The sequence below is a fragment of the Glycine max genome, chromosome 14, assembly GCF_000004515.6.
Source record: "Glycine max cultivar Williams 82 chromosome 14, Glycine_max_v4.0, whole genome shotgun sequence".
In the NCBI taxonomy this organism is placed as follows: domain Eukaryota; kingdom Viridiplantae; phylum Streptophyta; class Magnoliopsida; order Fabales; family Fabaceae; genus Glycine; species Glycine max.
Genome location: NC_038250.2, coordinates 6,452,380 through 6,477,254, shown reverse-complemented (window position 1 = coordinate 6,477,254; position 24,875 = coordinate 6,452,380). Strand labels below are relative to the sequence as shown.

At 31.6% G+C, this 24,875-nt stretch overlaps 2 protein-coding genes across 3 annotated transcripts; one reads left to right on the top strand and one right to left on the bottom strand.

Moving 5' to 3' along the window:
- Positions 1-7,202, top strand: LOC100809736 (protein DA1). 2 transcript variants are annotated; one of them, XM_006595881.4, is made up of 12 exons: positions 1-463; positions 630-766; positions 862-967; positions 1,840-1,975; positions 2,703-2,823; positions 2,913-2,996; positions 4,379-4,498; positions 4,622-4,834; positions 5,269-5,325; positions 5,454-5,563; positions 6,548-6,606; positions 6,732-7,202. In XM_006595881.4, exons 2-12 carry the CDS (start codon positions 653-655, stop codon positions 7,046-7,048), a joined length of 1,437 nt encoding a protein of 478 aa, XP_006595944.1. In that variant the 5' UTR covers positions 1-463; positions 630-652; the 3' UTR covers positions 7,049-7,202. The 2 variants fall into 2 exon arrangements, with proteins under 2 accessions (XP_006595944.1, XP_003544430.1); XM_003544382.5 differs by having other exon boundaries at positions 587-766.
- Positions 7,203-7,597: 395 nt separating this feature from the next.
- Positions 7,598-9,391, bottom strand: LOC100809197 (lysM domain receptor-like kinase 4). The gene has a single exon (XM_003544381.3). It carries the CDS (start codon positions 9,389-9,391, stop codon positions 7,598-7,600), a length of 1,794 nt encoding a protein of 597 aa, XP_003544429.2.
- Positions 9,392-24,875: the final 15,484 nt, after the last annotated feature.

Genomic DNA, 24,875 nt, shown 5'->3' with positions numbered 1-24,875 from the left:
CTTCCGTAACAATAAAGAAACTTTAGAAGTGTTTTTTGGCCTTTGAGGTCTCCTTGAGGAGAAGGGAAGAAGAAGAAGGAGGAGGACCCCACCAACCTCCAGCTTGTAATTCCATTTTTCGTTGATTCTTCCTTCCTTCTTCATTTCTCTTTAATCCCAAACAAACGCTGCCTCCTCGTTTCTTCTATTTTGACTTTCAAATCGCGTGCACTTCTACTTTCCTTCCCTTCCCTTATCGTCTCTGCAATTGTCAATGATCTTCAGTCTTCGCTTTCCCATTCGTTTTTGAACTATTCCTCTTTTACCTTAAAACACACACACACCAAAAATATAATAAAATTAAACTAAACAAAATTGTTCTAGTTTTGTAGTACCTTGTAAGTTATTAGATCACACACTTCGCACCAAAAACAAAACCTAATTTCTTCAATTGAGCCTCGATTCTTCCGCTATTTGTTCAAAGGTGAGTCCAAACTCATAATTCAAGGTTTTGCAGCATCCAATTGTTAATTGATACATTCAGCTTTGATAATATTCTTTGTTTTTTTTTTTTTTTTAATTTGCTCTTGTTTTGCAATATGTGCAGGAGAATTTTTATTTATTTATTTATTTTTCTTCTGAGTATGAAGTTATAGCGAATTTGAGTGAGTGAATGGGTTGGCTTAGCAGAATTTTTAAAGGCTCCGATCATAATAAGCTTTCGGAAGGGCATTACTATAAAGAGGATGCGGGTTATTACTTGCCATCCACTTCGGGGGTAACAAATGTCAGCACTCACTCTCCTCCTTAAAGAAACCAATAATGTTTTTGGAAGTTGTTACTGTTTTGTCCTCACTGTCTATAACTTGTTTTGAATTGCAGGATGCTTGGAACCAGAGCCAGAACCAGAACGAGAATGAAGATATCGATCGTGCTATTGCACTGTCTCTGGTGGAAGAGACTCAGAAAGCAAACAACAATGTAAATGGTGAGTGAATTGTAGCTCTTCAAACATTGTTGCTTCTGTGTATTCTTTTTTTTTTTTTTTTTTGTTATCGACAAATGTTAATTGTTAGTGGAAGAGATTCGAACCCATGACCTTTCCCTCTCACCTTCTCCCTTCAACCACCAAACCAACCTTGTAACTCCATTGCTGTGTATTCTTGCAACAGAGAGAATTGCGTGTGTGCCGTTTCATTTGTTTGAGTCTTTACAGTCTATGTGACTGCTGCTAATTATGAACTATGAAGTATGGACTAATGCAATTCGAGAAGTTCTGAATTTGTAACACTCAGTGTTGCCGTTTTTCTAGTTATTGATAGTGTTTTTCCATTGTCCCCCCTTTGTCTTCATTTTGTAATTATGAGATTTTTGATATGAAATCTGTGACCAAAATCATTTGGTAAATGAAAGAACCAATTGCTTTCTATTGAATGTCTTGATTAAATGTGCTTGTAAATGTGGTTGCCACGCTTTTCTTTGTGCAAAATCTGTGGCAATTTGATATTTTGCATTGTTGGCTTAGTTAGTTAGTTGGTAGCTTGACTTCCATTTATATGCTCATTTCTTGTTTTACCATTTACCACTGTGTTTGGAAGTATTAAAAATTAGAGTTGTTTTGCATTAAGTCCAAGATAGTAACCATTTTGCTCTTTATTTGCCACGGGAGTTTCTGCTTATGTTTTCTAGAGGTGGTGAAGATTGACTAATTTGCACATTTTTTTTATATCTATCCTTTTTAAATATATATTACCCCTCCTCCCCTCCTCAAAAGTAATCTTGTCTTGTCTAAATTGTATTTACCTTAGTATGAAATATATTACAGTTTTACATTAACAAGGTTCTCTGTCTGTTTTATAGACTACAGATCACAATTAGAAGAAGATGAACAACTTGCCAGAGCTATAGAACAAAGTCTAAATTTGGAGTCTCCTCCCAGATATGGAAATGAAAATATGTATCAACCACCAATTCAGTATTTCCCCATGGGGTCCAGGTATGAGATGTTGGGGGATGACAATGTATGAATTTGGCATCATAATTCAATACTTTTTTTGTTTCACCACTTCAATGGATATGCTGAAAGAATCATCTAAAGTATTTTTATTCACCATTTACCATAGGGTCATAATTATTGGTTCTATCAATTCTCACCTTGATTTGTGTCATATACTGCCACCGCTGGATTGTCTGGAATGATCTATTTTAATGTGTGCTATATCCTTTAATTGGTGCCCAACAAATTTTCCTTGTAATTCCCACTTATTTGTGTTGGTCCTATTGAATTATTTATTAACTGATATTGCTATGACTGATTACAAATAATCATCCTTTTTATCCTCTTCAAATACCTTGTACCAAACATATCATAAAGATACAGTAGTAGAGTGAAGACTGCTGCATTTGAACTGATATAGAGCCAAGTATTAATATATATGTCTAGACTCCAAATTTTTATACGATGAATTAGTAACAGATACCCACAAGTCCCTATGAATTAAGTTCCACTTGCAAAGAAGAGATACGATTATTTGTCAGGTTGTATCATATGTCTAGCCATCACGCTTAATGCTCGTAAAGGGAGAAAACTTCTAACCAATGTTTTCCTGTTTGTTTTCGATTGTTGGAGAAATTATTCTCTTCGTTCAATTTGCTATACCTCTATATTATCAATAATACATGTGATGCACATAATTTAAGTTGATTAGTTATTTGCATAATAGGATTTGTGCTGGCTGCTATACTGAGATTGGTTATGGACGATATCTGAATTGCTTGAATGCATTCTGGCATCCTGAATGCTTCCGCTGCCGTGCTTGCAACCTACCAATCTCTGATTACGAGGTGCTAACATTACCGGCCACATTGCTTGTTTTCATATATGGTTTTTATTCTGTACTTAATGCTTTGTTTTATACATATTATTATTGCAGTTTTCCACATCTGGGAATTACCCTTATCATAAATCATGCTATAAGGAAAGCTACCATCCAAAATGTGATGTCTGCAAGCACTTCGTAAGTATTTTTAACAAGTTTTAGGGAAAATTGCACTTGGTACCCCTTAGATTTGCTTATATGACATGCACACCCATGCTATTTTTTGACCTGTCACTTGTTACCCTAATAACACCCCTTTAGCTAACATTGATTAACAGATCTGATTCTCCTTTGCTGCTACTAACAATTATACCCCTGTCACCCTCTTTGTGCTATTTTCTTCACCTTCAAAAATAGAATCAGGAAGGATGAGATTGAGAGCCTTCAATTCTTCTTTGTGGAAATATGGTAGCTTTCACTTTCCTGAGATGTGACAATGCCATTCCTGTGTTGAGTATGGGTGTCAATTCCCTCCTTGAGATGTGTCCACCCTTGTTCTCCTTTTTTACCCTTTCAAAGTGAACAGGATTCCCTTGCACATCATCACTTGCTCACATCTCTTTCTCACTCAGCATCACCTACGTGCATAACAACCAAGATACTAAAGTTCTGGTAGTTAATTTCTAATAGGAATAAATAACGACAGCAATACATGGTTTGTGAATCAGCATATAAAGACTAAGGAACGTCAAACCATAAGACCTAACCACTCTCAAATTTGTGTCAGCCAACATTCCCATCATCTTGTTAACTTTATCCAAACCATCACAAAAACCACAACATTTCCAGCTTCTGCTACTGTGAAGCACACCCTGTACCATGACCATCCATCTGCTATATCTGCCAAATATCGCCTACACACCCTGCAGCAATCACCTCACTGCTCATCACCACCACAAAGCCGCCTTCAATCTCAATTCTCAACTAAACAACACCTCTCCTTTCACAGTGAGCACCACCTCCTCAATGGATAGTTCCCAACACCTCAGCCCCACATTCCACGTCTTGAACCAAAATAGCTGCACAACATTCTCTGAGACAAATTTTCACCATCCTCAACCTTTGTGGCATTGACATTCTTGCCACTAAACTAACCTTCTCACTGGAATTTACCATTCTTGAGTGGATCACTCTCTAGAGTTGCATGAACCACTATCAATGGAACTTTCCACTTCTGAGAAAAATAAGAGAGATGTGGCAAACCTTTGCTGCTAGGATGGAGGAGAATGAGAGAAGAACAAGGGAAAGGGTTTAGGGCTTATATTTCTGAAATTTATAGTTCATGTTCTTGGTGAGGCTTTTGTTTTTACCACAAATGATCATGGAGGTAGTATAAAGTGCTACTGGAATCACCTTGTTTCTCCAAACTTGTGGACATTGTCTGAGTCATTCATGATTGTAGTTGTTTATAACTCTCATGTTAGATTTTGAAAAAGACATGCTTTTAAGTTTTCACCTTGACTTCAACCTTATATCTCATTGCCTGTTGTTGGTTTTTGGTAATATATATTTTTTCACAGATTCCAACAAATCCTGCTGGTCTTATTGAATATAGGGCACATCCATTCTGGATCCAGAAATATTGCCCTACTCACGAACATGATGGTACTACACGCTGTTGCAGCTGCGAGCGAATGGAGGTTAGTATGGATGGAGTATATTTATCTGATAAAATATTATTTGTAGTCTTGCCTAGGGAAAGGTGGATGAACTTGTACAGTGCAAAGTGAATAGAATGTAAAATTTTCTCTCATCATATGCAGTCCCAAGAGGCAGGATATATTGCTCTTAAGGATGGCCGGAAGCTCTGCTTAGAGTGTCTTGATTCTGCTATCATGGATACTAATGAATGCCAACCCCTTCATGCTGATATACAAAGATTTTATGAAAGCCTAAATATGAAACTGGACCAACAAATTCCACTTCTATTGGTTGAAAGACAAGCACTGAATGAAGCAAGAGAAGGAGAGAAGAATGTAAGAGAAAATGCATTTCCATCTGTTTGCTATAAATATAATAACTGATAATTTGATTGTAATGACATTCAGCTGTCTGACATACTAGGAACTATTTTTTGGTGTTTGGCATTGTCTGCACAACTAATATTAAAAGTAAAATAATGCCTTTTGCTATTGATAGCTTTGAGAATGCTATCTCTGATGAAGGTTTTTCTATTCGTGATATGTTAACCACATGCTATGTCAAATAGTTCAATATGACTAGCACGATATAGAAAATTTAAGAGCAAAAAGGAAACAAAAAAAGCATATTCACATTTGGAAGTCTAATGCTTGCAATAAATAATACTGTCCAAGTCAACATGCTTTCACCTATGAAGCTTTAATTCATTATTAGTTCATGATTAAACAGTGTTTTTCCATTTTCATATTTGAGTCTTTATCTTGGGCAGGGCCACTATCACATGCCGGAAACCAGAGGGCTCTGCCTCTCAGAGGAGCTCAGCACTGTAAGATTTCCTGTTATGTTCAGTTTTGGTGATGTACTGACATTTTTTCTTTTTAATGGTTAGATGATAACATTTCTTTAGAACCAATAATTAGCAATTTATGGTACATTGCATTTAAACTTGATCAGTTCTCGAGACGACCTAGACTTGGGACAACAATGGACATGAGAGCACAGCCATACAGACCGACTACACGCTGCGATGTGACTGCAATTCTCATTTTATATGGTCTTCCAAGGTAATAATAATTTAGTGCTTTTGCAACTTGTGTAACTTGGAGATAAATAATAATCTAAAAGACAAAAAAGTTTCCCAAGTATGAAAACAACTGTTAACAAAAGATCCATGAAACCAGAAAATGTAATATGCGTTCAGCTGGAGAGATCTAGATAATATTATATGTTAGCATAATTTCACTTTTGGTCCCCTTACTCTCGTAATTATGTTAACTTGCCCCCCCCCCCCCCCCCCCCCCCAATTTTTTCACTAATTTGATCCTCTTACTATTTTAATTGTATAATCTTGGTAAGTTTTTGTTAATGTGACCTCCAATATTTTACAAAAATGCTGATATAGCAGTGCAATACAGTGTCACATCAGTATGGATGTGCTGACGTGACAGTGGCACAGTGCAATAGAATATCACGTCAACATTTTGTTAAATATTGGCTGTCAAGTTAACTGATGTACCAAAACTAAACAATTAAAATAATGAGGGATCAAATTCGAGATAAAAATTGGGAGGACCAAATTTGCAAAATGATGATAGTATAAGAGACTAATGTACAATTAAGTCTTGTATGTTAGACAAAAGCAGTGTATTTTACACAGAGCTTTTGCTAACATGACTTAATAAAATGAAAGGAGCTAAAAGCTGCTAATTGTAACATTCTTCCTCTTTTGTATCCGTGGGATTTAGCTTTTGTGAATTCTCTTTCGTACTTAATGTAAAAACCTGTGTTCTTTTGGAATTAGAAGAGGAAGTTGATTTAAAAAGTAATATCTGCAGCCAAGCAAGCGTTGCCTTGTTTATATTGAATTATATAATAGTTTTCCTATGCATGCAAGATTATCTTTTTTGAATGTTTGCTCAAGTCTCCTGACTTTCAGAATATATCTTCCGAAAGAAAATCCTTCCTCCCCACCACCCTATTTCTTTCACAACAACTTTGTCTTCATCAGTTGATTTTATTTATACATGATTTTTTTCTTCTTTTCACAGGTTACTTACTGGATCAATCCTAGCTCATGAGATGATGCATGCATGGCTGCGGCTTAAAGGTACTATTTTATTGTTGGGAATCTATTTCATTAGGATTCATTTTAGCAGTTGAGATTTATCACCTACTATTAAACCAGTGTTATTTCGTTGGGATTGTCTCTCAAATTCATGCTAACTTGTGAAGGTTATCGGACTCTAAGTCAAGATGTTGAAGAAGGTATCTGTCAGGTTTTGTCTCATATGTGGTTGGAGTCTGAACTTTCTTCTGCATCAGGCAGCAACTTTGTATCAGCCTCATCCTCGTCTGCATCACATACATCTAGAAAAGGTAAAAGACCTCAGTTTGAGAGGAAGCTTGGGGAGTTCTTCAAACACCAGATTGAATCAGACATTTCCCCTGTTTATGGAGGTGGGTTTAGGGCAGGTCAAAAAGCAGTGAGTAAATATGGTCTACAAAGGACCCTTCATCATATCAGGATGACAGGGACTTTTCCATATTAAGTACAAAGATACCCCTTTTAACAGATTGTTTCTCATTATTTCTAGATATAAAGCCTGGCCTGTTATTATTAGAAACCGAGGCCAAGGTGCTTAGGCATAAGCTTCCACGAATTGTTGATTTTTTGTACTTGTAATTATTGATACCGTTCATTCACATTTTTTCTTTTGATTTATCAGACTGCTATTTTTTGGCATTACCAACTTCCAACCGCTGCTATCTCCCAAAAATAAGAAAAAAAAAACTTTAGTTTCCTCACAATATCTAGCGAAGTACGTCTTTATTTATGACTTTTATTTTCCTTCTCCTTTTCAGCTAGCTTGTTTATAGGGAATCATTAAGCTTTATTCAGCAAATAAGGAATCAGGTGGGCACCGTGGAAAATTATTATGATTGGTAAAAAGTAAAAACAGATGCAGGAGGGGCAAATAACTTCTGTATTAAAGAACCAAACTAAAATTCTACGTGAAAATACTTATAATATATACAAATTAATTGCAAAGGCAATACAAGTGTACATTCCATATCAGTTTAGCGAAATTTCTATCATTTCACCTCTCCATGCTAGGACTGTTGCTGATGCTAGGTGGTATTATTTGCTCCATATAACTTGTATATATTTTCAATAAGCTAGAGACTACCTCTACCATGGTTGGTCTCTCTGCTGGTTCTTGGATCAAGCATGCCAGACCAAGTTTAACTAGCTGGGGAGCACATACTATCTCACTGTTTCCAGTGACAGTGAGGCAAGGATCAATGAACAAACTCACCTTCTCTTCTAAATTCTCTTTACCAATGAGATTTACTATGATTGCATGAAGCATCACTTCTCTTCCATCGTGTAGGGTAACAGAATCTTTACCCGTGATCAATTCCAACAGCACCACTCCGAAGGCAAAAACGTCCATTTTGGTAGTGACCATCCCTGCCTCCAGATACTCCGGAGCCGTATAACCCCTCGATTTCACGACATGTGATGCGGCACAACCAGAAGTTATTTTACTTTCTGATTCTTCAACAAGAGCAAAGTTTGCTATCTTGGCCCTTAGATCTCTGTTCAGTAGAATGTTTCCACTGTTTATGTTCCTGTGCACATAGCAAGGTTCTGTGAAGTTGTGAAGATACTGAAGACCATTGGCAACATCCAGAGCAATCAGGATCCTCCATGCCAAACTCTGGTGCTCCTTCGACCTGTTTCTGCTTAGCCATTCTCTCAAAGAGCCATTTTCCATAAACTCATAAACAAGATAGGGGAAACCATCATTTTCACAGTAACCTTGCAGTTTTATCAGGTTGAAATGATTGATCCTTTCCAGCAAATTCACTTCCATGGATGCATCTCCTCTCATTTTCTTGACAGCCAATATGTTTTTCTCTTTACCGAATACTCCACGAAACACAGAACCTTTAATTCTATTCTTTGAACCAAAGTTTTCAGTGGCCTCCTCTATTTCCTCAAACTTGTACACCTTGGAGTGATGTTCAATGATGGCTATCTTGCCGCGGATATCTTCCGAAGACAACTTCTTTGCTTTCTCACTTTGCTCACCTCTCTTAATGAACCTTGCTGATCTCTTTCTGCACAGAAAACCCCCAAATAAGACAACACAAAGAACCAGCATGGAACCCCCAGTGGTGGCAATAACAATGTAAAGTTTCCTCCTTGAGTTGCACTTTTCTGAGCTGCAAACAGGAAGAGGTGACACAGCTGGTGGACCATTGACAATTATGGCCATTGAACTCACAGGTTCACTTGGCAAAGGAATTAGTACAGTTGTGAATGGAAAAATAGTTTGTGTTTGTGTGGAAAAACCATTGGCATCGACCACATTACCTGCTGCTACATTGAACCTTGCAGCAATATTTTTAATGCTATCACCCCAGTTCACTGAGTATGTCAGCAAATACTTGGTGCCATTTGTGATCTGATGCCATGTAGGACAAGCACATCTGAGTGGCACGTGCAGTTCCATGCCAGGAAGCAAATCAAGTTCACCATATGAATTAGCACGCATGAGGGTATCACAAGTGGTCAAACCCTCAAAAGTATCATTTGCCACCGTGAAATATGTTGGGGATTGCCCCAATACATATTTGGTTTCAGCTTGGTAATATTCCCTAGTTAAACAAGAACAGTTCAAAGGGACAATCACCTCTTTCCCAGTTGGAAACACTTTGAGCACAGTGACATCATTGATTCTTGCAAGCTCTTCTGGGTTTGATGATGTGAGGTTGGAGATTGTAGTTATGGAGTTGAAAGGAGGTTTGGATTTGAAGATGAGGAAGGACATGCAGGTTTTGTTGAAGCCATTGCAAGTGTAAAGGAAGGAAGGTGAAGGCCCCATTTTGTCATCATTCTTGCAACTTAGTATTGAATTCCCTGAGTAATTCTGCTGTGCTTTGGCATTAAAAGAAAGAAGAAGAAAGGTTAGTGTGAAGAGAAACACAACATGATGATTCATGGTGAGATTGTGTTCTTGACGAAACAAGACTATGAAAAACAAGGTGAGAACATTTGAGTGTGTGATAATTTAAGATGTTCGAGTTTGAGACATATGCTAATGCTACCAATATTATATTAGAATTCAATAATAACGCGTGAAAATTTTGCTGACTAATTCAGTATATATTACAGAAAACAATAGGCAATTAATTGCCAATTGTTGGGTGGGACCACAGTTTTGCGTACCTTGATTTGCTTTTAGAGATGGATTACATGAACTATGATATCATATTTAATTGACCCAGTTTTGGGGTTGCTACATATTATATTATGCTATGATGTAAACTTAGAGAAATATGAAGATGAAGAACAATCTGAATTTTTTTTTCATGAATAGAATGAGAGAATGCATAAAAATATATGGTCACTTGAAGGAAGGTTTCAATTGTGTCCTTATATTTTCGTTCTCAACGATCTAGCCAGCTCGAAGCTGGCATGATTTATCTTACTGATTAGATTGTGGTGAGTACATTTTCAAGAACTTATGATTAATTATTATATTAATTGGGTCACTGTCAAAGATGAGTTGCTATTTATACTGCGTCAATTTGGACACCACAATATTATGCAAACAAGAGGGGAATTGTTCAAATATTTGATGACTAATGAGAGAATCAAATATAAGGATATTTTTCAGAGGATTAAATTAAAATTATAAAAATTTTAAAATGAAAAAAAAAGTGGTCAGATTTTAAAAAATACTATAAGTAAGAAAAGAGCATTTTATCAAATGTATGATTACATAATAATATAACAAAACTTTGATGTAGCCAACACAACCCAGTAGTCCGCTGATTCAAAAGAAGCCAAAATAAATAAGAATGAGGTAGAGAAGAAAAAAGAAAAACAAAAGTACAATAATAAGAAAAGGGTAGGAGCAGATATTAAGTTGTATGTATGAAATATATGTTAAGAGAGATTAATCATTAAATAAATTTCAATTTTATTAAAATTTTGTCATTAATGCTAGTATTACAATAATATTCATGTTTGACTCATTTTCCAATCAAACACATTATAAAAGATCTTATTTAAGTTAATTAAAATATGGAAAATAAGTGTAATACGAGTATATAAGTAATTTTTTTGTGTGTATAATAATCGTAGATTCAAACTTAGAATCTGATTGCATATTACTCCAAACTTTCACCACTAAGTCAAGCCTAGTGGTTTGCATATATATGCATTTCATGAGTGTGAGTAGAATTATTCATTGGTTCAATTTGATCTCACTTGGATAACACAAACCAAACTAATTAAGTTAGTTTAGTTTTTTTCTTTGATAAAACTTGACCCGAACCAAACTAGTAAGTTTGATATGGTTATTTAACCCATGAATATTCTTTAAGATGCGAATGATATAATATGCTACTCAAAATTCAAGTTTAAGTTGTTACGTTCCATTCTTTCTTACCGTGCACGCAATGTACAATAATGTTGTGAAAATTAATACATTTTTTTTTTTGGTAAAGCAATGAAATATGTGAAAATTAATAACATTATTTCAACACACTTCATTTACATGATAACACCCAAATTTTAATTGATCGGTACTAATAATCAATTTGGAGATGTGAATCACCTCATATTATATGTAAAAATAACATTATTATGAATGCATTAATGTTATTAAAAATTATACTATTATCTAATTATGTACTCTTAAATATGGTAAAATTATATTTTTTTGTTATAATTATTTTACAAATCATATCTAAAATAAATATTAATCAGTTGATAATGTAAAATTTAAACTCTATTATTAATAGTTCGAAAAGTTCCAAATGCGATGGAGCTAGGAAGCAGGCGACACTGACGGTGACTTTCGATGAGTAGCGAGACTTGTGTTTACTTAAGTAAACACTCCAATGCCAAAGTCATTGAGCCTAAGAGGTGAGTAATGAGGTTAAAATGTATACTATAACCATGAAATGTCTTATATAATTATAGATGGAAGAAAAGTTGGTTCTAATATTTTGAAGATCCAATATGTGTAAATTAAGAATCGTCTTTTCAGAAGATAGTACCCTCTGGTTTAAAATTTGATGATAGATGTATAGTGCTTCCACCAACGAGTAACACCATTGCATGATTCTAATACATAAAAACAAAATTGTTTATCGTATCGTATGATATATAAAAAATAAATGCGAACAAAGATATATGAGAAACAAAGCACTGTTTATTTATTTTTTATAAAAAAAAAACTAGCCATGTGAAAAGAATCCAACTTATAAAGATAAACTGAATCTTCATAATCACAGTCAAATTAACGATAATGACATATATATATACACTTAGGCACATAGCCTTATCTTGTAGTGATTAATCACCCATTTCAACTTTGACTAGCTAATACATCAGTCGACCGGCATGGCATATCTTGGTTAAAGAAGAAAATGGATGCATATGCCACGAAAAACAAACAGCGTGAGACAGATTCTATTTATGATCAGTTTTAGAATAAATATAAATGCAACTTAACTTTTAGAGAAGAAAATAAGAAGATAAAATGAATTGAATATTTTGGCCAACATCTCAAATTGGCCACTAACAGACAATTATCCTCGTGATAATTTATTAAAACATGCACCATCCAACTTTGGCCTAGCTTTCTCTCTTTCTTTGAATCTTTCCTCAAAGAACTTCTCAACTTCCACTTTCACCCTCAATGGGTCATCCACCCAACCATCCTTCTAAATTCAACCCGTTTAACATTCCTTTCCTCCTTACCCAATTTACGTTGTCATAAAAGAACTTTGAATTTTTATCTTCTTCTAGTAGCCACTTTACCCTAGACTTTTGTCTAGATAAAGATTCTCTACAATTCACTACCCTCCAAAATTCCTCGTGTAGCATCTTTTCCTTTATCATTTTGTCTTCATCAAGGTCGGTTGGATATTTTTTTAACTCCAACTCCTTCATTTCACTTTGGATTTGCATGTCTGCTATCCAAATTCCCAAAGTGTCCTTAGTCTTGGCTCCTTTTTCAAAGCTTTCAATTTTTCTTTAAGAACATAGGCTCCTCATCCTTCAAAGTTTAGCTTCCTCCGTGCATCTTCCACAAACTTTGACAAAAGTTTTATCTTCAAACCAACAATCAAGGACCTTGAATGACTTAGGTCCTCAATCCACAATCTTATTCTTGAAGAGAAAGGACAATGATTCAAAATATTTCTATCAAGAACAAATTGTGTACATCTCGGCCATACATGACACCAATCACTTGAGGTCAAAGCCCTTTGTAATCTACTTCTTGCTCTTCCATTAGGTCGATACCATGTAAACCTCCTTCCTACCAAAGGTAAGTCATCTACCCCTAATTCATGGATGAAATTGTTGAACTCCAACCTCTCCCCACTTCCATCATCTTCACCACCCACTCCCACCCTCTCACATGCCTTCCTCATACAATTGAGATCACACCAACAATACACCAATGTGCAATATTGCTCACTCTTTTTATCTCCCTCAACTCTTCCCACATACTCCTTCTCCTCCCTCTCTCACAAGAAGCATACACATTAACTATTACAATTTCACATCCATTCTCCCTCCACACACCCTCCACTCCAACAAAAACCTCACTTGTAAATTGATTGCTTAAGTGAAAACAATTTGGATCCCACAAACATAAGATTCCACCAGTTATTGATAGGAAATTGTTGTCAATGTGACAAAGGGGATACTACTTGTCTTTATTATATAGTGTGAACTGTAATGCATATATTAGTAAATGGTTATTAGTGAAAAGATGATGAGAGCTTAAAATTACTATTATCAAATTTAATATCTTCCTTAGTATATAATATAGACGTACACTAAAGTAATATTTTGTGGATATGAAGTAAATTTAAATAATGATACTTTACTTTATTAAGTTTGATAATGCAAAATGGTTATTATCATAATAAATAGTGTGTTTGAATACTTGTTAACACACGTTCCAATGTGCCCAAACGGGGTAGCTATTCTTTTGATGGATTGAACTAAACGGCCGTTCAGTGTGTTGGAATAGAGATCCAAACATACTGAATATTGCCTTGGAAGTCCTTATTATTTGATGGGGTAAATAATTAAATTTGTTCTTGGAAGTGTAATATGAAAATAAATTAATTTTTTAAAGATGAAAAATATAAATTTAATCTTTAAATGTATAAAATTTATAATAAATTAATATGTCGTTAAATTTGTGAAACTATTTATATCATTAAGATGTAATATTTAAGAATTAATTTAACAATAAATTATATTTGATAAGGATTAATTTGATATTAAGTTATAAATTTTTTTAATCAATTTTTTATTAAAATATTTATATAAATTTAATTTCTCACAATTTTTATACATTCAGATTAAATTTAAATTTTTTATTTTTTAAAAATCAATTTCTCAGTATTTCACACTTTTAGAATTCTGCTATTTATCCTCGGTTGATGCATCGGTTTCAAAGCAAATTTCTACAGGGGCAGCTTTTTCACAGGAGGGATCTATATCAAACTAGAAGAATTTAAGTGTCATTTATATATGCGTCATATCTACCAAAAATATATATATAGTCTGTGTGGGTTCTATATATATATATATATATATATATATATATATATATATATATATATATATATATATATATATATATATATATATATATTAGAATTAATTTAAAATTAATAATGATGCATACTAAAATTGTTTTATAATTCTGTCCCATTCATATAAAATTATAACTATAGAGAAATTAAATACCAGCTGTCACCATGCAGGTCTCCAATAAATAATCGAGGAAGCTCTGAAAACTTCATAAAAAAATGACGTTCCAAAACGCAAACAACACGTAGTGACATTCAGCTTTTTCTTGTTTTACAAACTTAACAATATGATATGATTGTTAAAGTAGCATGACTTTATTATTATTATTATTGCATTTGGATTGCCACTGCAACGCTAGCTGATTTCTCATTTTGATCTTGAATTAATGATTCTTTCAATCTTTCTTGGTGATATCAAATGTTGCAAATCATTTTTTTTTTTATGTCGGTATTGTTGCAAATCAAATTAACAGTCTGATCTTTCGCAAGAGAAGCACATAAATGGCAACTTACAAAGCTCCAGCAATGGCACCACACACATGCAGATCGATGCTAACCATCATTCCGACTTTTAACATAAATTGATCATTCAGAAATTTGGACAGGGCTAAGCTAGCTGTCGATCTGATTTTCAATGAAACATTGCTGCAGATAACTGTTCTGGGATAAAAATGTGACCTTTGTTACTTCGTACGGTTTAATACATATTTTCATATTTGCTGATGATTAAAAAAACTATTTTCTGTTATATATATATATATATATATATATATATATATATATATATATATATATATATATATATATATATATAAACACATATATCTCTATATATTAGAGATAATTATGCTGAGTTAGATAAAATAATTATGAACGGTAAAATTCTTTTTCCGCGCCATGATTTAACGCAATTAGGCAATTGTATATCTAATATCTAAACTCAAAATTATTACTAATTAAACTAAAAAAAATTTACGTCAATTAATTTATACACTTGGTGATGTGATGCATATATAATACATAGTTGCTTAAGGATGGAGATGTATAGTAATTCTTGTAGTATAAGTATGGACAAGTTTAATACATAGGTTGATTTTTTATATCATAGTTATGATGGAATAATAATATCAATTAATAATCAAGTACCATTATGCATACATTTCTTCCTTTGGGAATTGTTAATATTCGTATCGATCAAGACATAAAAAAATGAATCCGGCCACTTAATTAGTTCTATGATTTCGATTTCTGTATGAGAGAGCATAATGAATGTGAGATTGTGAGGTTAATTGACACCAATGTGTTAAATATATTGTTTGCGGTATGCACTATGTTGTTGCTAACATATACAAGAAATATCACAATCAAATTGTGACATTGTTTCTAACATGATCATTTTAAGAAATTTCCAACTTTAATACTCTTCGAAGCAAAATAACGATGATTAAGACAAAACTATCGGCCTTAAGTCCAAAGATCGCTGTAATAGGCTCTTAATCTTTGATGATCAGAAATTTATGCTCTTCATGTCTTTTACAAGTGAGAAACGTGTGCCTTACTTTATTCTAAAATGAACTTCTTAATAATAAAATGGAAGTCTTTGGCTTTAAACAAAACCTTGCTCGAATTGTAAAGGTTGAGCTTGGTAATTTTGTTTGACGCGGTTTTCTATTTTCTATGATGATTGACGAAACCATTTTCTATCGTTTTAGGACGAACTGCAAAGTAGATGTCAATGTTCTTTTTCTATTGTAATTTCTGGATTCTTTTCTTCTTTCCTGTGGCTGCTACTTCTTTACTTCTAAGAATTCTATGAGCTCGAATTTTCCGTTATTCCTTTTATTGATTCCGAAATGTGTAATTCAGAATTTAAAATCAATTGACATTAAGTGAAGTTGTCTAATCGATATATAAACTGCACTTCAAGGATTAAGACAATCAATGTGGGACTTAGATATTTTTTAATAATTTTCACAACAACAAAATAAAATAAATAAAAAACCATTTTAATGTGATCCTATTTAAAAATGGCAACAGAGCTAGATGAGAATGGGTATCTGATTTTCCATTCCCACCTCCCAAAATCCATTTCCATACCTAGTAGGTATGATTGGTTTCCCATCCTGACGGATATCCGATATACTCATCCTATAATTTTAAAAAATTAAAATAAAATAACTTCAAAAATTAATTTTAAGAAGAAAAAAAAATCAAACAATAACATTTGATTTTTTATAAAATAATGTCACCATATATATCCAAGAAAAAAAGACATTATCACTCTACCATATGCATATTTGATCCCACTAGAACGTAAGAATCAATCGTGATTTGGTAGTTAACTAATTATTATAATAAAAATCACAGAATGACATGAGTATGCACTTCAGTTACAAGGACAGATAATAACAAAAGATTAATTAAATAATATATGTTATATAAAATAAAAATAATTTAATTATTACACATATTAGGACGAATATGGGATGAGTATGAAGATATCCATTCTCGTACCCACACCCGTTTCTAAAAATCGGATATTACCCACTGTAATCATTTCCCAGTATGGCCTGGACCCAAAAACCGCAATTTCAGTGTTTCTAAAAGTACATTAAATTTACACTATAAACGTAAATGTAGACTAAAATCATGTAAAATTGTAAATATGAATATGATAATTTCATTAGGTATATGTGTTTTCTTATATAGTTGTATCTAGGAAAGGTTTTTTTGTTGATGTTTTGATAATGTCCTAGTTCGCTTATTTAAGTGGAGCTGATAGTGCCCAAAGGTGGTAAATCCACATAATAAAATGTTGGACCAGATTTTTCTGAATTAAATTTAGATTTCTTTAACTTAGAATCAATCATGAGCTAATTCAAACTTACCTTGCAAGATTCTCGAAGAAAATATGGTTTTATTAAACTTGCACCTTATTTTAAAAGTCTGAATTGAATCTAGACTTTTCAACCCATTCTGCAAGATTCTCTAAGAAAATACGGTTTGCAGCCCACATCAAGTTGAATAATTAGTTTTGTCACCACTATTAATGTACCACCAAAATAATTTATCAATATGTTTTGATCTAAGAAATTTTTTTGAGGAGAAACAAGAATTTTTGAGTGTGATTATACCATCAATCCAAAAGATTGAAGCTTATGAAAATATTCTAGAGTCCCACTAGAAAGTAAAAAATCTTAAACTAGAAAGGTTACCAAAAAAACCAGAGGCTAAATTTTATTTTTTTTATTTTTTATTTTTCTTGAAAATGCTATTATATAATAAATATTAATGGATGACCACGTAAAATTCAGGCTAGGTAATTGCCAAAAAGAGAAAAAGTTAGACTCTGAAAATACCAAATATAATTATTACTATTAACAACTTTCAACTTTTTTGTAACCGTAACATCAGTATGCTTTCTTCCTTTTTTGTAAAATGTCTTGCGCAATCTACGAGTTTCTTTGAGTGGATACGGAACAACCAATTGGATCAAGTCGTAATGCAATTAATTAAAATTATTAATTATTACAGAAAACTATTACGTCTCCGTTCCTATTTATAAAATACAACCTTTTAAACTTATTTATTCCTCTATATAAGTCTTAATCTATATTATTTCATGTATTAATTGTTTTTAGGTTAAACATTATCTTAATTAAATAAGAGATATTATATTAACATGTATTTAGAAAAAAGAAAAACATTAATTAAAAATGATATTTTTAAAAAATATATATAAATATAGAATAAATTTATTTTCTAAATTTATTGTTATTAATTAAATTAATTATTTGATCTTGGAACAGATATGGATGTACTATTTATTAGAGAAGAGGTCAATCTAGCCACGTAGTAACATTTTTTTTTTGTCTTTGACAGAAGATCTCGCATGAGAATCAATTTAATCCTATATTAATTCATCTTATAAGTATCGTTGCTATAAAATGTTGTCATTATCTTCCATCAACATTGCGTATGCAATGAATAAAGTCCTTGCAGTGTACTTGAGGAAAAGTCATGGAAGTTTGGAATTAAAAGGACATTGTCATTGCTTAATTAAAAACCACTTGATGACGGCTTGGTATTAAGAGTGACAATTACTGTCGCTTAATTAAAACCACATTAATAGGATCATTAAATTAAACTGATTGATTAATTTGTCGCACGAGTAAATAAGTTAGTTGAAAAACTCTGAAGTAAAATATAAAATTATTCTTAAAATATTCTTCATATGAATTTTATATTATAAAGAAAATAGAGTTTTTAAAAATAAAACTGTAATTAAATGAATAATATTTTATGAATGATATTATTAATTATGGGTAAAATTAATTAGATTTACTTATATTTAAGTTTAAGATATAAAATAACTTTTTTCTTATATACCAGTTTAAAGAGAATATTGTGTTGGATCTTAACAATAAAAATTCATCAAATGAATTAAGAAAATACAAATGTTAACCACTAGTTAAGGAAGTAAATTTTTTTTTAGATGCACAAAATTACGCTCTCCATGATTATTATTTTTTCGCATTTCCTAAGTACACTGCTTAGCAAGAACCTTAAGAAAATTCTTCATGATGCAATAAGTAATTGTGTATCATCATTAATGTGAGTGTTTTTAGCTTGCTTTTACACAATGTTATTAAAGTCGGATTGGATTAATCAATATGATCGATTTGATCATAAATGAAACGTACTATTTCATATATATATATCACGTTTAATATGTCATGTTTATTATTAAGAAACTTAAATTTGCTCAATGAACAAGAAAACCAAACTTATGAGATATCTCTAAAACACAATCTCTTTGATGAGTAAGACTGATTCGAAGAAATAAATCAAAACATGGATGACTAGAATATTCTAAAATCCTTTAGGACACACCGTATGTTCATGAGAAAATCAAAGATAAACATAGTTTTAATTACGTAACTAAGATGGTAGAAAATAATATTCCTCAAGGACAATATATATACGGGAAAATTTTCATTTACTTTCAAAAAAACTCAATTTATGAACATAGTCTTAAATACAAATACCTACACATAGGATATGTCTGGGTAGCCATCAAACCATTAATAGATATGGCATAGATATCGCAATCTTGATGTGTCTTAGAGATATTAGGCACAACAAATTTGAAGATTCTTTATATATATATAACCACCCATCCTCAGTTTTATAACCACCCGAAACCCACTCCCCCCTATTTTCCAAATTTTCTCTTCTTTTTCAATAACCCACCCCTATCTCTCAAATCCTATCTCTTCTTCCCAAATTTTCATCTCTCAACCTTTCAATCATCTTCTTTCATTGTTCCAAAATTTATCAAGCTTATTGCATCCTTGTGTCATTCCCAAGCACGTGAATGTGATTGGAGAAAAAAAAAAAAAAGAATACCACTCATTTCCTTAATTTTTTTATTTGATCTCTTTAAGGTAAAAATTTATAACACATTGTGTTAAATGAGTACTTTATAGCATTGTTTGGTTATGGGTTGTGTGAAAAGGATTAGAAAACTAAGTATTAGGGATTATTGTGATTTAATCAAAACCCTAGGTTTGCTAAATTTTGGGATTTTGTCTAATCTATTGTTCTCTTATTTTAAATGCTTAGATCCTATAAAAAATATGGTGGTTGATCTTCCCAAGAGTATTGAAAGGCGTTGATTGTGTTCTTTTGAGTGAGTAGCTAATCTACTTAGCAACAATTTTGTGATCTTTGAAATTTTAGGAGTACTTGAGAATAAAGGAAAAATGTTTATTTTCGCTTGATTGTAATTTATTTTTAGGAGTACTTGGATTATAGTTTATTTTATTTATTGTGAGTTCATGATTGATTGTCGTTCACTACAACGAAGAGATAACCTATGAGTCAATTACTCATAGTATATTTATACTTTCTGTTGGCTGCAACGAAGAGATAACGCAACCAATGGGTTGAATACCCATAGTTCCTAAAGATCCGTTCATTGTAACGAAGAGATAATGTAACTTACGAGCTAAATGTCGTAGTTCTATAATTACCATTCGCCACAACAAAGAGATAATGTGATCTATGTGCACATAGTGGAATGAAAGTTTGACCATAACATTATTATTCTTGAATACAACTTTATGTATAGTTCTAAAATTTTTCAAGGGAGTACACAATAGTTTCTGAAAACAAGTTGTATTTATTTTTCTTTATTTAATGTTATTTAAATTCCTTTTGAATGTTAAGACTCGTGCTATGTCGTGCTCTCATTCCTGTCCGGTTTGTATTTTATGCTCTCACTAAGTCTTTGTGACTTATTTCCTTATTTTATTTTATTTTCTCAAATACACAAATAGTGGAGTAGTTGACTTCTTGGGATTTGCTGACTTATCCAGGAATTTGATTATCTTTTGGAAGGTCTCCATTGCGTCTGATGGAGAGGTTTTTTTTGTGACTCTAGTATAATACAACTATAGGGATAATGGTAGTAATAAATTTAGAGAGAATTCCTTTATTTTAAAATTTGACCAACATCGCTATTAGGGGATATATTGGACAATACGTCAAGGGTTTGTATTGTGACCTGAGGCCTTGACATCTAATTGTTGGATTGAGATATATATATATATATATATATATATATATATATATATATATATATATATATATATACATATATATAGTCTGTGCGTCGGTCATGATCTAAGAGTGAGTCGTGATAATAAATTAATCTAGTTTTTTTATTATTGAATTGGTGTAAAGTTATTATATTTTAATTAGTAATCTCGAGTTTAAGTTTTGAATTTACAGTTACATTAAATATTCGGATATATAGAGACATAGTCATTCGATAATGAATGAAACCTAAAGTAAATTTTGAGAGAAACTTTTTTTCTCTTTACTTTAAAAGATAGAGGTATATATTGGACCTTTTTACCAATATATATGATATTTTTGCTTTATAAAAACTATTACTCAAATAATTTTTATTTGGTGGAGTTAAAGCTTGAGTTTAGTAGTCTTACTCTTGAATCAATCATACAAAAAGACCTTGATCACTTATAATAGTCTTACTAAATTAAAATAAAATTAGCTATAATGAAAAATACTTGTGATCTCTACCAAAATTAAATTAAACTAAATGTACAAAGTAAAACAGCTTAGTTCTGAATTTGACAAAATCAATAAGCTTAGCTTTTTAAGGGTGAGCTAGCACGCATTTAAATCGCACTTGAAAACTCAAAGGCTAATATGAACTAGCATATACTGTTTAACTACACATGAGAACTCACACCATAGAGATGAAGGAAACATAATAAGAGGAAGTAAGTGAGAAAATAAAAGATGAAAAATAGTGTAGAAATATAAGTTGTTTAGTTTCACTCATTTTTTTTTCTTTACAAGTTATTTCTAGCCTATCAAGCACACCACAAGTGAAAATTTGATATTGAAGATTCAATATATCCACAAAAAATAATCACTTTTTTCTTTCTAATACATTAGATAAAAAGAAAAAGCTTCCCAATGCATTGATAGGCATCCCACTAAATGATGCAAGGTGCAAGTGTGCAACATCTAGATCTGAAAAATCTTTATAGAATAACTCTAAATCAACGTCTATAAAAGAAAAAAAAATATAAAATTAATAGAAACAAAACTGTCATAAAATTTCCAATATTTTATAGACTCAACCTAGCACTAATGCAAGGGATGTAACAGGAGACAAAGATTCGTGCGAGGATGGTAGGTAGTAGAGATTGTCATTGTGATTGGAAGGGCCCTATGAAAAACACTACTACATAACTAATTGTACACTGTACTACCTACATGTACTTAGTTTTAATTTATTACTACTACTTGCTTGAATCAATAAAGGCATCAAAATACATTGGTAATTAATTACCAAAATTTGTGTTAGATTTGAATTTCCCTTCCTAAGAACAAAGACAGGTGAGTAAGAGTGAGTGTGGAGAAACACCAAAAAGATGGGACTCAACAACTGTGTTGATGTGGGGGTGTATCCGTACTAATCATGTTACCCACTTGACGCATCTCTCTTCCAATTTTGGATTTGATATTTGACGTTCTCATGAGTTGTTTTTCTTCCTCTATCGACACCTTCTCTGTATTTTGTTCCTTTTTCAATTAAATATTTTGTGGCAACTTTATTTTATTTCGTAAAAAATATCTAATAATTGTTTTATGGTTTGAACTTTGAAAACAAGTTAATTAAGGAATAAAATAAATAAGTGAATCGCATGGATATCGTACTGGTTGTCAAGTGAATCTCTATGATTTAGCAAGACTTTTTATATGGTTATATATTGGCAATGTGTTTTTCGTTTTTTTAACCAAAATGTCGTGAGAAATTATGAAGCAGAGACAAAAATATACTATGAAAATTGAATTTTGGTTTAGGGAAAACCTTTTGTAATTGTGATGCATATTTTGATTAATTTAGTTTGAAATTAGAAATAGGGTTTTAAATATTTTTTTAGTGAATTTAACAAAAAATATTGTCTTAAAAGAAGCTTAACATTCATGTGTTCTTGGGAATAACAATGTTTTCTTACCAAGCCTTTCCAATGCCAAGGCTTTTTTTTTTTATCTTGAATTAAAAAATACATTGTAAACCATTAGGTTTATCGTAAATTATGTTACCATAGCGTCTAGTATTATTTTTCAAAGTTTATGGTTTTACAAGACATATTTTTAATTTAATTGTCAGATGAAAAGCTGGTTTACTGTACCCACGACAAATGAATTACTTGCTCAATTGTTTGTAATTTTGGGTGAATCATTTGTTAATCCTTTGCGAGCATAAACAAGCGACACCTCACCTTAGATTTTATAGCAACACAATTGTCATTGTCATATTATGTAATTTAATTATATTATGAATTCAACAAATTACTTTTCATTTTTCCTTTTTGTTTTTGATTTGTAGGGGCAGGATGGTACAGTACATTCCGACGTCCACATCTGATTTTCACTGTCAGTTGCTTATTATTGCACATGACATTGTTTCAATCATGGTTTCGAATATATATTTTAGTATTCAAATTATTAAATTTCGAATTTCAATCATGGTTTCTCCGCCTCCAATCATTTTCCTCTTTCTTTTCACTGTCAATTGCTTATTATTTTGCACATGACATTGTTTCTCTTGTTAAAGTTAATCAGCTGGCATAACACCTTTCCAACCTCATATTATTCCTATCAAGACAAACTCTGAAAAACAAATTTAAGGGAAACAGAAATGAAGAAACCATCACATTTGATTTTTTTTCTTTTTCCAAACAGCCAAAAGGTTAATTGCATTTTTAATTTCTGTAAGTTTTTTTTTTTGGACGAATTCAGTTCCCTTATTATTTTAATTATATAATCTTAGTCTATCTATCTAGTAATTTAAAATGTCTAATATCTAACAAAAATATTAACATGGTAACATAGGACAGTGTCATGTAATTATATAAAATATTATATACAAATTAATGGATGAATCAAAATTCCTGAAAAAAAATTAAAATAAAGGAACAAATATCAAATCTTGATGATAATAAGAGGAATAAAAATATAATTAAATCTATATTATATAACTAAATTAATTTAATATATGGATAACCTATATATTTTTACATAAACTTTTATAACATTTTATTGTATCTCTATCATCACATTATTTATCTAATTTCATATTTTAATCTTTTGTATTCTTATTTCTCCCTAATTATAAAAATTATTGTATACAAATGTTTTGAAAATGAAATTATCCTTATTAAAATCAATCTAATCATGCATGTGGCCACTTACTGGGAAATAAGTGATTGTCCCTCCTTTTCTAAGTTTTAAAAATAACAACACGTTATTAATATCTCTCTAATATAATAAATTATTATACGGTTTAAGACTACCATTTGTCTATAGTTTCGATGAATATGACATTTATTTAAAAAATTTCAATTCAATAAAAAAATTAATAGTACTTTATTACATGTTATGTGGAGATTAATATAAAAATCATGTGGAGATGAGGTAAAAAAACTCAAAGATCCTACTAAAAATTTGTCCATCAAGTTTTTTAATAAAAATTAACCATCAATTAAATACTTTATATCAATATATGTTATAGAGACTAAAAAAAAGATCACCAAATAATTTTTCCTAACTCTTTTAAATAAATATTATCCTACTAGTTAAAATTTATTAAAAACTATAAGATTTTAACAATATCATTCTATTCTATGCTATTTAGATAAACCATTTAGTCTATCTTTGATGTATCATTCTATCTTTTATGTAATCCTTAAAGTAATAAATTATACAAGTAATCCTTTACGTATTAAATATCTAGTAGTTTAGTTTCTATAAATTGGTATATTTTATTCTGTTTAGGAACTAGTTTAATGAATTATAATACTTAGGAGATTACTTATATTATTTTATTTTTACTGTAGGATCACATTTAGAAGAAAAGAATAGTTTAAGGATGAAATTGAAGTTTATTCACTTTTTTTTTTTGGCATTATTAGTTTTAAGATTTGGCTCTCAGTGACCTCTTACACATTTTTCTCTCTAGCTTCACCCAGAAAATGTAGAAATTGATAACGAATAAATCCCTTCGTCTTGCTTGGAATTCAGTTCTGTTATAGTAACATCCTCAAATATTAGAGGAACAAAGTAACATGCCCAGCATTACTATAGTAAAGCAGAAAACGGAGAAAAATACAAGCTAGGTAAAGAAAAAGGATC